General features: G+C 44.6%; 1 protein-coding gene and 1 pseudogene across 1 annotated transcript in view; one reads left to right on the top strand and one right to left on the bottom strand.

The window, feature by feature from the left end:
- Positions 1-4,248, top strand: part of ABCA4 (ATP binding cassette subfamily A member 4) — a 134,399-nt gene extending 130,151 nt beyond the window's left edge. Inside the window, exons 49-50 of the mRNA XM_062193442.1 lie at positions 267-353; positions 4,170-4,248. Coding sequence (XP_062049426.1) covers positions 267-353; positions 4,170-4,175 — 93 coding nt within the window. The 3' untranslated portion in view covers positions 4,176-4,248. The remainder of the gene's footprint in view (positions 1-266; positions 354-4,169) is intronic.
- Positions 4,249-10,645: 6,397 nt separating this feature from the next.
- Positions 10,646-11,259, bottom strand: LOC133760852 (translation machinery-associated protein 16-like; annotated as a pseudogene).
- Between the last annotated feature and the right edge of the window lie 934 nt (positions 11,260-12,193).

The raw sequence follows: 12,193 nt of genomic DNA, 5'->3' as shown, positions 1-12,193 counted from the left end.
TAGCCAGAACTCAAACTGGCACCCATATGGGATGCCAGCACTGCAGGCAGTGGCTTTACTCACTAAAGCCACAGCGCCAGCCCCATAAAATACAAACCAAAAAAAGAAGCAAGCCCTGTCCATGGGCTTCTGTGGGTGTGCCAGCCTCCCCTGGGCAGGACAAGCCACACCAGCAGGGCTGTCAGCCACAGAGAACAAAGAGGGGAGGTGTGCGTAGTGTGCCATTTTTCTGGAATCCTCTACCTACTCTTGCTCTCTTGCTCCAGGTATTTGTGAACTTTGCTAAGCAGCAGACTGAAGCTCATGACCTTCCTTTGCATCCTCGGGCTGCCGGAGCCAACCAACAAGTCAAGGTACTCAGACTGCTCCCTGTCCACAGCCCACTGCTTGAGGCAGGTCCTGTGCTCAGGGTCCAGCCAGCTCCCAGCAGAAAGCCAACCTGCAGCAGGTCCCCATAGCACCCTCGCTGGATCCCTGCCACTCCCCACCAGCTCTGTGCTGTAGGACTACTCCGTCAGAACCTCTGTGGGCTCCTGTTGTGATCAGGAAACTGTTTGGTATGGGACAGTGTTTTTGAAAAAAAAAAAAAAAAAATCCCATGTTTTTGCTTATAGCAAAACACAAAAACGCCTTAGGTTTTAGACAGGAGAAGCAAGGAAGGTAGGAGAGAATGCTTCTTTGTTTTGCCTGTTGGATACTTGATACCCTTGTCTGGTCACACATTTGAATTTCAAGGAAGCAAATTAACTGGCACTCTGTTTCAGTGGTTTGGTTAGATCAAGCACTAGTGCCTGTTTAGGAAGGAGGCTCTTTGTTTTCTAAAAAAAAAACCAAGATGAAGGAGGAAGCAGCAATAGCAGGTATGCATCCTGGCTGTGATAACTCTTGGGGATAGGGACTTCCAGGTTCCTGCCCCGGGCACAGTGCCCCACGTAAAGGTCACTTACTCCAAGTCCTCAGAAAGCAACAGCAAGCTGAGGAAGTCCCAGAGGAGGTACAAGCCTCCAGGAGCCTTGGTGTCAGCCTGGGGTTTTAAAGGCATGCATGATTCAGCCGCACTCTCTTGACTGACTGGGAGAATGAATCAAATCAAGTTGAAGCATTTTACCAATAAGCCAAGAAGCTCTCATTCCTCCCAACCAATGTCTGGATTGCAAGAAAACCCAAACACAGCTGAAACACTCCTCTCCAGGCACGGCTTGTGATGCCTTTTCCCTTTCTGTTCCAATAGTAGCGACCAAATGGCTACTTGCCAAGGTTGACTCTGCCCCTACCTCCCACCTGAGAGGGTCCAGAAATGCCTATAAGTGAAGGTACCTTGTTGAGATGAATTCATTCTGAGAGGAGGAGCTTGGTGGGGGCAAGAGGCGCAGAGTCACCACACAGACCCCGGGAGTCGGGTGAAGTCCAGGGAAGGTTTCAGAAATTTCTTAGGCACTATTTCTCATTCCAATCCTGCAGTTGCTGTTGTTGATAGAAGTCAAAACTTTTTTTGTTTGTTTGTTTTCAGTTCTCTCATTTTTATTTTTATTTTTTTAAACTTTTATTTAATGAATATAAATTTCCAAAGTACAGCTTATGGATTACAATGGCTTCCCCCCCATAACTTCCCTCCCACCTGCAACCCTCCCCTTTCCCACTCCCTCTCCCCTTCCATCCACATCAAAATTCATTTTCAATTCTCTTTATATACAGAAGATCAGTTTAGTATATATTAAGTAAAGATTTCAACAGTTTGCCCTCACATAGCAAGACCAAGTGAAAAATACTGTTGGAGTACTAATTATAGCATTAAATCACAAAGTACAGCACATTAAGGACAGAGATCCTACATGATATTTTTTTAAGAATTGATTAATTTTCTATGCAATTTCCAATTTAACACCAAGGTTTTTTTTTAATTTTCAATTATCTTTATATACAGAAGATCGATTCAGTATATACTAAGTAAAGATTTCATCAGTTTGCACCCACACAGAAACACAAGGTGTAAAAATACTGTTTCAGTACTAGTTATAACATTAATTCACATTGGACAACCCATTAAGGACAGATCCCACATGAGATGTAAGTACACAGTGACTCCTGTTGTTGATTTAACAATCTGACACTCTTGTTTATGGCATCAGTAATCTCCCTAGGCTCTAGTCATGAGTTGCCGAGGCTATGGAAGCCTTTAGGGTTCGCCGACTTCGATCTTATTCAGACAGGGTCATAGTCAAAGTGGAAGTTCTCTCCTCCCTTCAGAGAAAGGTACCTCCTTCTTTCAACGGGGATGTAGAGATTTTTCATTTAGGTCTTTTTTTTTTTCCAGAGTGTCTTGGCTTTCCATGCCTAAAATACTCTCATGGGCTCTTGAGCCAGATCCGAATGCCTTAAGGGCTGATTCTGAGGCCAGAGTGTTATTTAGGACATCTGCCATTCTATGAGTCTGCTGTGTCTCCCAAGAAGTCAAAACTTATTCTTTGAAAGCCACTTGCAGTTATGAGCCCTTGTTTAACTCAAAATACATAACTGGCCAGCAAAATTGTTTCCTAAGGCTACCAACAGCCTCCCCATCCCCACCTGGTGTAGTCCCTCTTAAGGGTTGATGCTAGCTCACCTCTGAGCCAGGCCCAGGACACAGATGTTCTATGTTCTACAGCAGTTACTCCCCTCTTTATTGGATGTCACCATTTTTCTATTGTGTTTGCCACATATTGCTTATGAATATTAGGAGACCTACAAGAATGCATTTATTAAATTGGTAAATTTTTTATTTTTAAAATTGGTAAATTTTTAAAAGCAAATGCATGATTCAAAACCCCTGATTTGACAAGCACAACACTCATTGTGCTTTCAGAGGCTTGCGAAAACCCATCTGTACAGCATTGTGTGTAAATAAGTCTGTCGTGAAACAGACAGTAAATATGCCCTTGTTTCCAATTTACCACTTTAGAATAATTTTCCTTAAAATATCCTACTAACGAGAAAAAGGGGATTCCTCTCACAGGCTCCTATAGGGAGAGCGTTCACAATGGCCCATGCAGAGGTGACCCTGAGCTTCGGGAAGGCCAGTGGGCTGATGGTTTCACAGCTCCAGACGTCTTACAACCTAGAGATCAGTGTGTCTGCTTCTCACTATCCTTCTAAGTTCTTCCCAGGACTCAGCCTTGGAACACATCTTTTGGCATGGGGTCCTATGTACGCTCACAAAATAGGTGAAAATAGGTGAGGGTCAAGGTTTTTCTGGAGAAGTATGTGATAATTAATTTAGAAACCTCCTAAATGGGTTGATAATTGCATGATCATCACAGGTGCTTTCCCAGATCAGGAACAACTCAGACCAATTTTTGATCCTATTCTTACACACTGGTGATTTCCCCGACAACTTCTGTCCTCATCCTAATACTTTCAGAAGTACCCAAGGCTTTGATCACGATTGGCATGCCACCTCAACGCATGTTCTCAGTCCTAAATACTATACTAGTCCTCTCCCTAAGAGGATGTGATTTTAAACTAGATGATTGCATAAACCACGTTTTCCTGGACTGTGAAAGCCTGTATCCAGCCTATTCCTTGCCCTCACAGCTGGGTATTGGTACAAGAAAACTGCCTGCACTTTGTAACTGGAGACAATGTCTCCAGTTGGAAAGTTGGTCACCTTGGTGTCCACTCCTCAAGGAGCATGGACTTGGTGCCCAAGCTTCCCTCTGGCACCTGCCATTCTGAACTCCACCAAAAGTCCCTCCTTTTCCTCCCAACCTGCAAACTTTTCCAATGAGCCTGCTCTGCAGGAAGTGGGTAAAGAGAATTCTGTACCTCAAGGCGGTCCTTAACTATAACTTCTTGGCTTTTAAGACAGTAACAACAGGGTAATTTATTGGGCTAAAAACTAAAAAGACTCCATAACCACCTTTGGAAACAGTACTGGGCTGCAGCTTCCCTAACATGTGAGCTGTCTACACATAATGGCGGGAGACATTCTAACAAGCATCTGGGTTTCAGAACCAGGGCCCTGAGAGGTCATCTGGCCTGGCCAGCTCACAGATAAGGAAACAAACAGTGCCTCTGGCTGAGCCTCTTTGGAGATAGACTGCCCACTGCTTAACTTGTAAAAACTCCAGATGCAGCCATGCTACCTCTCCGGGATAATGGGATGACAGAAGCCATCTGATCTCCTTCCGCAGGTCTGATCTCCTTCCACACTGAGCACTCCCAGCAGCTAGAAAGGAACTCTGAGCAGCTGGAGGTGCAGGAGCCCTTGCCCGATGGTCATCCAAACAGCTGGCCGGCAAAAATAATCCCACTGCAGCCAAAACAACGCATGTGGAGCTTACAACAATCTCAAAATGAGGCTCTTTCAGAAGGAAACACAAACTGACTCATTCACATGGAACATGTAATGGTGGAACTGACTCAGCCAAACAAATTGGAAACCCTTTCCATCCAGGTGATAGAAGCAGAAACACCAGTGCTTCCTACTAGTGACTTTGGTCTCAGTATTGCTGTCATTTCAAGTGGGTCTGCTTTTCTGTGTGTGTGTGTGTGTGTGTTATTTTCAAGGAAAAATAAAATGCAAATGCACTCATCATGAACAACCCTATTCACTCACTTCCCTGGTATGAACCATCTGGTGTAACTATAAATATTTTCTGTTGAGTGTGTGTAGCTCCATGTCATTGCCAAAGGCTACTGTGTGAGTTGTTGCCACCATGTGCTATGCATGGCAAGATTCTACAACACTGGGGTGGAAGAGAATGAACTTGTCTTTTTTTTTTTTTTTTGAAAAGCAGAGTTACAGAGAGGCAGAGGCAGAGGCAGAGAGAGAAAGAGAAGTCTTCCATCCACTGGTTCACTCCCCAAATGGCCACAATGGCCGGAGCTGGGCTGATCCAAAGCCAGGAGCCAGGAGCTTCTTCCAGGCCTCCCATGTGGGTGCAGGGGCCCAAGGACTTGGGTCATCTGCTGCTGCTTTCCCAGGCCATAGCAGCCAGGACTCGAACTAGTGCCCATATGGGATGCCACCCATTGAGGCGGCAGGTTTACTCGCTATGCCACAACACCTGCCCCAAACTAGTCCTTAACGTTGCATGACAAGTCATTATAGGACTTGAAGAAAACATGCAACAGGTAATGCATGCAAACATTATCCACTGTCAGCTAGGAATTATCTGAATCTACATTTCATTTTTGCCTAGCTTATCTGAGCACTACTTATAGGTATAATTAGGACACAGACAAGGAAGCATGGACAACTGAGAAAGGACCCTTGGTTGGCTCTGAGACCTCACATGCCTTTATAACTGTTTAAAGACAGGACTCACCCATACAGTGCACTTCTACCTCCGTGGTGCAGATGGCATCTTCTATTGGCTTAATCTGGTCTTGACTCTTTAAAAATCTACCACTGATCAAAATCATAAATGAGGGTCAAAACAGAGGTTGGGAAAACCCAGGAGTGTGTTGGTGAAACTTATATCACAATGTTGCTTCCCGGGCGGTCATGTAATTTAAGTTAAGCAACTAGGATATCACAGTAAAGAAGACTCCCCGAGGGAGGGGACGAGCAGTCATTCATAGTGGGTTGTGCAGGTTTCAGAAAGGAATCAGGGACTGGAAAGAGCTGGGTTAGCTCAGCTCACCTTTTGCCTCTACCACTACACTGAGCTCCCCAAGGGCAAGATCTGCGCCTTTTTTACCCTGTTTTTTTTTTTTTTTTTTCAGCACCTGGTACACAGAAAATACTAAAAAAAAAATCCAAACTGAAAATCCAGCAAAAAGTATACCAAAAGAAGTAGGTCCAAGAAAATGATATCTAAAAAAAAAAAAAAAAAAAAGCAAATGGCAAGTTGAGCAACAGACATGCTATGCTTTAAAAAACACTAGTCACAGACAGTAGGCAGGAGGAAAGTCCTAGCCCAGTATGCTTCGGTTTGAGGAATATTCAAGTGGGAAGCTTGGCCCAAACTTCCTAAGAACATGTTACATCTGTTGAAAGATCCCCCAGTCTAGTTTGATAATGGAGACTGGTAGGGGAGAGGAAGAGAAACTGGAAAGTCAACTCAAGAAATGCAAGCACGGGGACCAGCACTGTGGTAAAGTGGGTGAAGCCACTGCCTGCAATGCCAGCATCCCATGTCAGAGTGCCAGGTTTAGTCCCAGCTGCTCCACTTCCAATCCAGCTTCCTACTAAAGCAACAGATGATTGCTCAAGTACTTGGACACCTGCCACCCACATGGGAGACCCAGGTGGGGTTCCAGACTCCTGGTTTTGGCCTGGCCCAGCCCTAGCCATTGCAGCCATTTGGGGAATGAACCAGCAGATGGGGTGTGTATGTGTGTGTGTGTGTCTCACTCTCCCTGTCAAATAAATAAATCTTTAAAAATAAAAAAGGGAAGAAGGGAAAGAAAGAAGGGAGGGAAGGAAGGAAAGAAGAAAGGGAGGGAAGAAGGGAGGGAGGAAAGAAACCACTAAGGCGATATCCCAGGCATGTGACTTGCTGCCGGAAAATCTGGGCCTCTAGCTCCTCTTTGGGAGTCTCAAGATTTTGGAATAACTACTGGGATCAGAAGAGAGATTTCTATCATGAGTAGACAGCTCTCAGAGAGCTTCATTTGTGTCTGTCACCATAGCCCTCCTGAAGAGACAGTGGGCTTGGAGGAAGGGGTCTGTGTGACAGCCCAGGGACTTACTGTGAAACCATAGAGGAGGAAGCCCTGTACCCGTGGCCCTGTGGGGCAGAAAGGAAGTTTCCCCAAGAAAAGCTAGTGTCGTGTTGAGGGGAAGCTGTCTCAGGCACCACAAGGGGCCGGCCTCCTGTGCCCAGGCTCTAGGAGGTGGTTTCCTCAGGGTGGTGACCCAGTGCCTCAGCAGGTCACATAAGAGGAATAGTTCTTGTATCATGGCAAGGGGGAGACTTGCCACCATGTTGTGTCCGAGCTGATTGTCAGCTTGGAGAAAGGATGCATATTAGGAGTTTCAGATTCATAAAACCACATGCTTTTGGAGCTGGAAAATTCCTCAACATTCAAAAACTACACCCTTGTACATCCTTGTTTTGTTTGCCTAGTTTTAATGGAGGAAGAAATCATGTCCTTAGAAAGGCCAACCAGCCTTCCCTGCAGACCCCACTCTGGTGCGTTTGTGTGTGTAGACAGACGCCAATTTCCATTTTGTATACAGGTATAGATACCAACATATATATTGATAGGCATGAGTCCGCATTTACACCTCCAAGTCCTGCCCATCATCACACATTCTCTTTAATTTTCCTTCTTTCTGTATTTTTAACTCCCTTCCCTCATCTTGAACATATTTACCATTTTACTTAATCCCTCTGAATGTAACTCATCTCCCATTCTACCAATGTCCTACCTACCCCCACCCCATGGGTCCCACCTCACACTACCAGGTCTCTGATGCCCACATTCTCCTCTGCCCACTCAGACTCTTCCTCCTACCACCCCACTGCCCCCACCACACACCCTCCTCACCCTGACTGGGGTCCGACTTCCTACCCCAGGCACCTATCTGCGTAGACCCCTCCTCATCCACCAGGGCTCTTATACTCTGTTCAGGGCCATTGAGGCTCCCCCTCAGCCCCCACATGGACACCTCCCTGTGCCACCCAACAGCCTGAATAATGGTTTGTTCAGGTTATAACAGTGACTCCTAAAGATTGGGAAGGTTGGGGGAGAGCAGATAGAAGGGGGTTGGATAACAGGTATGAAAACAGAGAGCAGGAGTAAGTTCTGGTGTTCCATGACACAGTGAGTGACTGTAGTTGACTGTGTAAAGAACTGGAACAGAGGAGCTGATAGGCCCTGAAAACAAAGAAAAGAGAAGGAGCTGGTGCCGTGGCTTAACAGGTTAATCCTCCGCCTTGAGGTGCCGGCACACCAGGTTCTAGTCCCGGTCGGGGCGCCGGATTCTATCCCGGTTGCCCCTCTTCCAGGCCAGCTCTCTGCTATGGCCCGGGAAGGCAGTGGAGGATGGCCCAAGTCCTTGGGCCCTGCACCTGCATGGGAGACCAGGAGAAGCACCTGGCTCCTGGCTTCGGATCAGCAAGATGCGCCGGCCGCAGCGGCCATTGGAGGGTGAACCAACAGCAAAAAGGAAGACCTTTCTCTCTGTCTCTCTCACTGTCCACTCTGTCAAAAAAAAAAAAAAAAAAAAAAGGAAATGCAAATGCTAATCACCTGGTTAGATCAAGAGCAGCTCCCTCACTGTGATCTATTGAAAGTCAGCCCTCTGGCCAGCTCAGCGGCTCACTAGGCTAATCCTCCACCTGCACACCGGGCTCTAGTCCCAGTCAGGGCACCGGATTCTGTCCCGGTTGCCCCTCTTCCAGGCCAGCTCTCTGCTGTGGCCCGGGAGTGCAGTGGAGGATGGCCCAAGTCCTTAGGCCCTGCACCCGCATGGGAGACCAGGAGAAACACCTGGCTCCTGGCTTCGGATCAGGGCAGCGCGCCAGCCGCAGCGGCCATTGGAGGGTGAACCAACGGAAAAAAGGAAGACCTTTCTCTCTGTCTCTCTCTCTCTCTCTCACTGTCCACTCTGCCTGTCAAAAATATTAAAAAAAAGTCAGCCCTCGACATAAGGGTTTGAAAATACATATATATATATATGCACGTGCTGAAATATTGTACAGCACCCCATAAAAAAATGTAGATAGCAAATATTAATAAAAATTGTTTAAAAGAATGATTCATAGGAACAGAAGAGGAAACGGGTGATTAAAGACCACTTCTGAAAAGTCAAACAAGAACTTTGGAAAGAAAACATAAGATACTGTTTTTATTACATTGGGATAAGGTAAGTTTTCTTAAACTATACTGTTGGTTGTTAACACTAAGTACTAACCATGTGCTAGGGACAGTTTACAGTATTTCATAGATTTAATCATTTACAGTAATCCTTACAAGCCACCTAAAAAGCAGGAACTGTGATTGTCCCCGTCTTACACAGGAATAACTGAGGCCAGAGAGTTTAACCTGACCTAAATTGTAATAGTGATTGGTCTAGGATTTAAAACCACATAGTCTGGTTCTAGAACCTTAATTCTTAATCACTACTCTATACAACCTCTCCAAAGACACAGAATAACAACAACACACACATATACCACAGGAAAAAAGACACTTCGGGGCCAGCATTATAGTGTAGCAGGTTAAGCCGCCACCTGCAATGGCAGCATCCCATTTGGGTGCCCATTCGAGTTCCGGCTGCTCCACTTCTGATCCAGCTCTCTGCTAATGCACCTGGGAAATCAGCAGAAGATGACCCAAGTACTTGAGCCTCTGTACCTACGTGAGAGATCCAGATGAAGCTCCTGGCTTTGGATCAGCCCAGCCCCAGCCGTTGCAGCCATTTGGGGAGTGAACCAGAGGATCAAAGATCTCTTTGTTTCTCCCTCTTTCTCTGTAATGCTGCCTTTCAAATAAATAAATCTTTTTTAAAAAAGACTCATTAATTTAGCATGTTAAAACAAATGACGCCCATAAAACAAAACACACTATGAAAACATTATAGATACGAAGTTATCTTCAGTATGCATAATAAACAATAAGTATGTAGATGTGAAAAAATTCTATGATTCAAGAGAAAATCAGCAAAGAATATGAATAGAAAAAGAAACTCAGAGTCATTAAACATTGGAAAAGATACACTGCCTCACTAGTAATCAAGGAAATAAAAATCCAAATAACAACAGGAGACTATTTCACACCTATCAGGTTGGCAAAAATCAGAAAGACAAAAGAATACCAAATCTGGCAAGGTCACGGGGCAATGGGAACTTTCACCAGGGACAGGAGTTTCTGATGGCGTCCTCAAGTCCGCCCTATGTTCGGAGACACACGAGGGGATCTGCAAAGATTCAGCATACCATTGTACTTGTGACAAAAAAGCATTGCAGCAACACAGTAAGATGACACAGCTGGATCGTAATGGAAAAGGACATGGGGAGGGGTCGGGATGACCCATGCACAGGTTCCCTTAGGCTTTCTTCCTCTCACACGGGATCACACACAGCACATCCATTCTCTAGTAGTGAGAATGCAGCAATATGTATGTGAGGCCTCTGCCAACAGAAGCCCATTGGAGACTCAGCTCCCAATGTGCAGTTTCTCTAAGAGTAGGCCTGGGAGAGTGGTTTGGGTCAAAGGACACACGCATCTTCAAAGAGCTGCCCAAACTGTCCTAGCCATGTACACACTGCAGAAAAGCGTTAACAAGGCAGAATGGAAAGTGCTATATCTGGAAAGCTTTGCTTATAAGACACCTTCACAGGTGTCTGGGAACTTCTTCAGCATGTTCCAAAATTCCAGTGCCCCAGAACAGAAGCAAGGGTTCACCTTAAACCAGATTGTCTGCACAGTTGACACCCCATATCAGTTAAAGAATAGTGAGAACACTCCAGAAATCCAAGTTCCCAGATACCTGCCAAGGTGTCTTTTAAGCAACATGTCTTATAAGGTATATTATAAGAAATAAAATAAATCTGGGTGTGGTGTTTTTCGTTTGTTTTTTTTTTTTTTTTTTTTTTTTGTGAAACAAACAGGATTTTTATAAAAGAATGCAATAGTAAATTCTTATATCCAATTGTTTACCATAACCAATGAGTGTAACTTGAAGCTCTATTTTCAACTCAGGGAAAGACGATTAGGCCACTGCAGTCATTTCCTCATCTGTGTCACTTGCTTCATCTTTCGCTTCCCATTCTCCTACGTCTTTATCTATGGTTATAGTAGGTTTCTTCTTGCACTTCTTGGGAATGGCATCGTTAGCACAAATTCTTCTCATTTTAATGTTTGGCAGTTTCTTCAGATCAAAATCCTATTCCCTAAATGTCTTCAGGTCACTTGCTGTTATAATGTCTGGAATCTCCAGGCCATATCCTTCATACTGCTGCCACTCGCACGTTCCATTGTCTGCTTGATGACTGTCTCCTGGGAACAGTGCCGCCTTCCCTGCCTGTCTTTGATGCTGTTATGTAACTCAATCTGCTCCAGCTCACTGCTGAATTGATTTAAATACCTTTCAATTAAGTCACAAGCATCCCTCTTTGAATATCCCACCTTCTGGAGATCAGATGATTTTGAGACCATTGAAGTTTTTCTCCAATAATGTTAAGACACAAAGCCTTTTCATTCTTCAGTTTTTCCTTTTTTTCTTGCTGGTGGGACTCTCTTGTAATCTGAGCAGCTTCTCTGCTGGATGGATGGATGACTTTTTTTTTCTCATCCTGTACTTTTTCCCTTCAGTGCTTTAGGCATCGCGGTGTCCTCATGGCCGCTGAGGGCCTCCCTGCTCCAGGCCCGGGCAGTCACACAGACAGCGGATGCCGCAGTGGACGCGCTAACGCTGCCCCCAATAAATCTGCTTTAAAAAGTGATCATTAATCAATAGGAGAATAAATAAACAAATTATGGCCTATTCATATAAGGAGTGTTATATAGCAATGGAAATGGATGAACTAAAAACATAAAGACATAAATCTCAAAACACAGTGGTTAGCAAAGACATCTAATGGCAGAGCAATTTGTTTAGCAAGGCCTTCCACGATCACTCTAACATTTCAGTTTCCCCTATCATCATCCTCACATCATGTCCCCTTCTCTGCTTTTTCTTATGTTACCAGTTATTATTTCACACATGACAAGTATTACTTGCTTATCTTTATTATCTCTCTACCCCTTTGGAATATAGAGTAGGAATTTTCATTTGTTTTCTTTACTGCCATATTCCCAATGTCTAAAACAGTGTCTGATCATAGTAGCCACTCAATAAAGTATTTGCTGAATTAATGAATGAAGTATGATGCCATTTTTATAAAGTATAAAGTACATCAAATATTAAAGATTATTTATAAAGAATAAATAATAAAATGTTATAACATGCATGGGGTTTTAAACATCAAATTCAGGAAGTAATTCTTTTTTTTTTCTTTGTTTATTTCTTGATTCGAACAGCAGAGTTACAGAGAGAGAGAAGGACAGAGACAGGAAGAGAGATCTTCATTCTGCTGGTTCCTTCCCAACTGTCCACAGTAGGGGCCAGCATTGTTGAACACTGGGTAAAGCTGCCACCTGCAACACCAGCATCCCATATGTACTTAGGTTTGTGTCCTGGCTGCTTTACTTCCAATCCAGCTCCCTGCTAATGGCCTGGGAAAGCAGCAGAAGATGAATCAAGTGCTTGGGCTCCCGC

This window comes from Lepus europaeus, chromosome 5, assembly GCF_033115175.1.
Source record: "Lepus europaeus isolate LE1 chromosome 5, mLepTim1.pri, whole genome shotgun sequence".
Classification (NCBI taxonomy): domain Eukaryota; kingdom Metazoa; phylum Chordata; class Mammalia; order Lagomorpha; family Leporidae; genus Lepus; species Lepus europaeus.
This window is presented reverse-complemented; position numbering and strand designations above follow the sequence as displayed.